The sequence below is a fragment of the Sceloporus undulatus genome, chromosome 5 (genome assembly GCF_019175285.1).
Source record: "Sceloporus undulatus isolate JIND9_A2432 ecotype Alabama chromosome 5, SceUnd_v1.1, whole genome shotgun sequence".
Taxonomy (NCBI): domain Eukaryota; kingdom Metazoa; phylum Chordata; class Lepidosauria; order Squamata; family Phrynosomatidae; genus Sceloporus; species Sceloporus undulatus.
Window position 1 is genome coordinate 2,452,424 of NC_056526.1, and position 3,801 is coordinate 2,456,224.

The window sequence follows — 3,801 nt, forward strand, 5'->3', positions numbered from 1 at the left end:
CTCCCAACGCTACAATTCCCACGGATTTCCTTGCCTGGAGCCATGGCAGTTAAAGCGGTGTCAAACTGCATCCTTTTGCGTTCAGATGCAACCTGACTTCTTTCTTTAACCACCACTGGGCTTCTCAGCATTCCCTCTCTTTGCACAATAGCATTATTTTTTTCTCTCAGGTCCCCTGAGGGAGCTTCTTTCCTCCCCCCTCCCTCCTTCCTTCCTTCCTTCCTTCCTTGATATTAGCAGTCACGTTAACTTGTGGTTATTACATCTGCTGCTGCTGTCTGGAATCTCTTTTCTGCAGCTTCAATCTGTTCCTCCAGATCCTATTCTCATCATGAAAACCCTGGTGGACAGAAGCTGTGACAAAGGACGGCTTCAATCAGCCAAGGGATGTCACCTGACTTTTGTTGTTGTTTCTGTGCCTTCAAGTTGTTTCCAACTTATGGCAACCCTGAGGCAAACCTATCATGGGTCTTTATTGGCAAGATTTGTTCAGAGGGGCCGGCAAAGAGGAGGAGGCCTCCAGCACTGACGGCCCCGCCGGCTTTTTTGCCGGCCTCTGACGGGGACTGGGGCCCTATCAGGGGCCGGCAAAGAGGAGGAGGCCTGGCCCCCAGAGGGTGGAAGCTCCGCCCCTGGCATGCTGACCCGCCCATGGAGGGTGGAAGCTCCACCCCCCACTTCAGCCCCCCAGCTGTCTGAAGGACAGCAACCCGGCCCCCGGCTCAAAAAGGTTGCCTACACCTGATCTAGAGGAATCTCCAGGTCCTCAAGTGCAACTCTATGGTCAACATCAGCCCAGAATGTGATCATAGAATAATGTGGGAAGGCCTACAAATGCCTAGAGAAGTGTTTTCTCTAAGAACTTTTAGGTTCTCCAGCACAACTCTATGGTCAACTTCCGGCAGAATTGCGCTGCAGACTAAAGATTCCTAGAGAGAACATATTAATCCAAACCACAAATCTGCAAAGTCATAGCCATGAGTGTGGAGGGCCAACTGTACTTCCTTTTCCACAAGGGACTCGGGGTATTTTATTGCAATCTGTAATGATCTAGAGATGGAGAAGCAAAACTCAGACTAGTTTATTAAAGAATTATTACAACTGCTAACAGTATTAAAGAGCATTTGAATACACAAAGCCAAGGAAGATAACATGACCACTTTAGTAGGTATGACCAAGCTGTAGCATGCTCTGGTTATTGGGTATGGAGATCTGCACTTGCAAAATCCTGGCTGCATTACATAGACATTGTAAGAATCCTTTTAACTGCATTGGAGATGGGTAAAAATGCAAACCAGCAGAAAATGAGAGCAAAGAATCACACATCAGCTCTTCATATTCCAGAGATCTAGGTGGAACCTCTGGTGAACATCCAACTGTCTGTCCAAAATAGAATAGAGCCACTGAATGAAACGAACCTACACCCGCATTTAATTAACCAACCAATTCTCATCCATTCAATGGGCCGACTCTACTTGGGATCAATAGCTGGATTTAAGACAGGGATGGGAATCATATAGCAGATGTTGTTGGACTGCAACTCTCATCAGCCCTGGCTAGGATGGGTAGTGGTGAAGTAGGCTGGGAGCTGTAGTCCAACAAGTGCCAGAGGGTCTTATGATCCAACAACTGGTTTGGATCTTTATTTAAAGGCCACACGGTTGTTCCCTTAGGACTTAACTTCAGGCCCTTGGTTCCATCAAAAAAGTACCCCCATGACAAATGGGCATAACCATCTCCTTTCCACATTGCTCTGCAAGATCATTTCCATAAATGGCCAGGACACAAAACTTTACATTTCTGCATTGGTTAAGAAATGAAATAACCGTTGTCCCCATCACATCACAACAGCTCCTAATGAGATGAAGGAAACCTGAAGAGGACTTTTGAGTCACCATTAACTATAACTGTGCAGGCGTGACATGGAAAAGTCACGGGGATGAAACCAAAAGCCATTGGGTCCAACTCCTTCCAGGGTAGGAATCTATCTCTAAAGGACCTCTGAAAGGCCACCATCTTTGGAGAAAGTCCATTCCACTGTCAGCAAAGAACTACAGAAAAAGTCAGGCAACAATGAAGGCTCCCAGTATTACAAGTAGGATATAGGAGATGAAGGCTTGTCAATCTTCTCCTGAACTAGTAGGAACAGATCCTCATCTTCGGATTCTGACTTTCCTTCTGCAGGAGTTCTCATTTTTCTTCTAACACTTGCCTGAGACCTTGCTTCATAAGAAAGCCCACCATGTCATCAATAGACTTGACTTAGTCTGTTTCAGAGTCTTCCTAGAACCTCTCTTCCAGGCTTTTCAGGCTGGCCTTCAGTAAGCCCCTTTCCCTGCCATGGCCACCTGTGATGCTCAGGCCTGCCATGTACATCTCCAGTGCTCCTTGCCGCTCTCCTTTCTTGTGGAGCAGGAAGTCTCCCCAATGCAGGTAGATGGCCTGCTGGCATCGCTTGCTGAAGTTGGGCAGGTCCTCCAACAGGTTTTCATACACCTCTTCCTCGTAAGCCAAGGACTTTTCCCCATACATTTTGGCTAATTCCAACCGGGAAAACACTGAAGCAGGATCTGTTTCCAGAGAACGGTTGAAGCTTTCAGTAGCTGCTGCTGCTAGTTCTTCCCTTTCTTCTGGCAATGCCTTCTCCAACTGCATCTTGTAGAGGCACCCGAGGTCATAGTGAAGCAGGTGGTACCTGGGATTCAGGGCTATGGCCTTCCTGAGTATTGTAATTGCCTGTGATAGTGATTGGAGCTTATGTGTACAAACCTTGGCAGCATTTCTCAGGACGTCTGGGTTGATGCTGTTCTGGACCACATCGTCCACCAGACTCTTGACTCTCTGTCTATTGTTCCTTGATAACAGGCTGATCAAATGTACTTTGGCTTCATAATTTTGGGGGTGGTTAAAGACAATCTCTTCCAGAAGTCTTTGGGCCTCTTCCTGAAGATCGTGCCTCCAACAATGAGTCCAGGAAGCAAAGATGGAGAATGCCAGACCAGCTTGGAATTCCTCATTAGACTCATCTTTCCTCAGGGCCATTCGGAAACACTCAGTGGCTTCCGGTCCATTGCGGAAGCCCCCAACCAGCAGAGACCACCCTTTCTGGGCCTGGATTTCAGGGATCTCAACAGAGTAAGGCTCAGGGCTGGAGAGAGCCTGGCAAATCTCACAGATCCGGCCCAGGTAGAGCTCCACCATCTCATAGTTGGTCAAGTGGTAATAAATCCAGGCGTAATTCCCATAGGTCACCAGGGTCTGACGGGAGAAGTTGGCGGGATGATCCTGTTTCAGAACCTCCTCTGCTCTCTTGAGGCTCCCCAGAGCTCCATGATAGTCTCCTTGCTGGTGGAGCAGGTAGGCTTTCATGGCCAGGTAGGCACCACGATTACGGTACAAAGTGTGTTCCAGCTGGAGGTCCAACATCTGCTGGATGTGTAGAGCATCCACCTTGTCTCTGACCTCAAAGTTCCAGGTGAAATGACACTGCAAGTGCTGGAGCTTCTCCTTCAGGGGTCTGCAAAAGGAGGAGAGAGGTAGGTAAGCCACTTTGAGATCCAGTTCAGGGGGAAAGGCAACATAAACTGATAGATATTAGAGCAAATGCACTGTCAGATCACCCAAATCTAGCTTTCTCCAGCCCCCTTTCACCATTCTCCAAGTGTCAATGCTGCTAAGAAAACTTCCACTAGAGAGAAGACAAGGAGGATGAGGGGGGACACATTTTGTAAAACGCAGCTTCTTTGTCAGCTGATGGAAGTGAGCTGTGTCTGCATACAATGTCCTTTGGCACACTGCTGT

General features: G+C 47.9%; 1 protein-coding gene across 1 annotated transcript; it reads right to left on the minus strand.

Moving 5' to 3' along the window:
* Positions 1–1,063: 1,063 nt before the first annotated feature.
* On the minus strand, positions 1,064–3,513 carry LOC121931300 (interferon-induced protein with tetratricopeptide repeats 5-like). Its single transcript, XM_042468904.1, has one exon. The coding sequence runs from the start codon at positions 3,424–3,426 to the stop codon at positions 2,284–2,286; it is 1,143 nt and encodes a 380-aa protein (XP_042324838.1). The 5' UTR covers positions 3,427–3,513; the 3' UTR covers positions 1,064–2,283.
* Between the last annotated feature and the right edge of the window lie 288 nt (positions 3,514–3,801).

Excerpts from the sequence above, each read along its gene's own strand:
- LOC121931300 (XM_042468904.1), bottom strand. The coding sequence starts at position 3,426 with ATGTTGGACCTCCAGCTGGAACACACTTTGTACCGTAATCGTGGTGCC.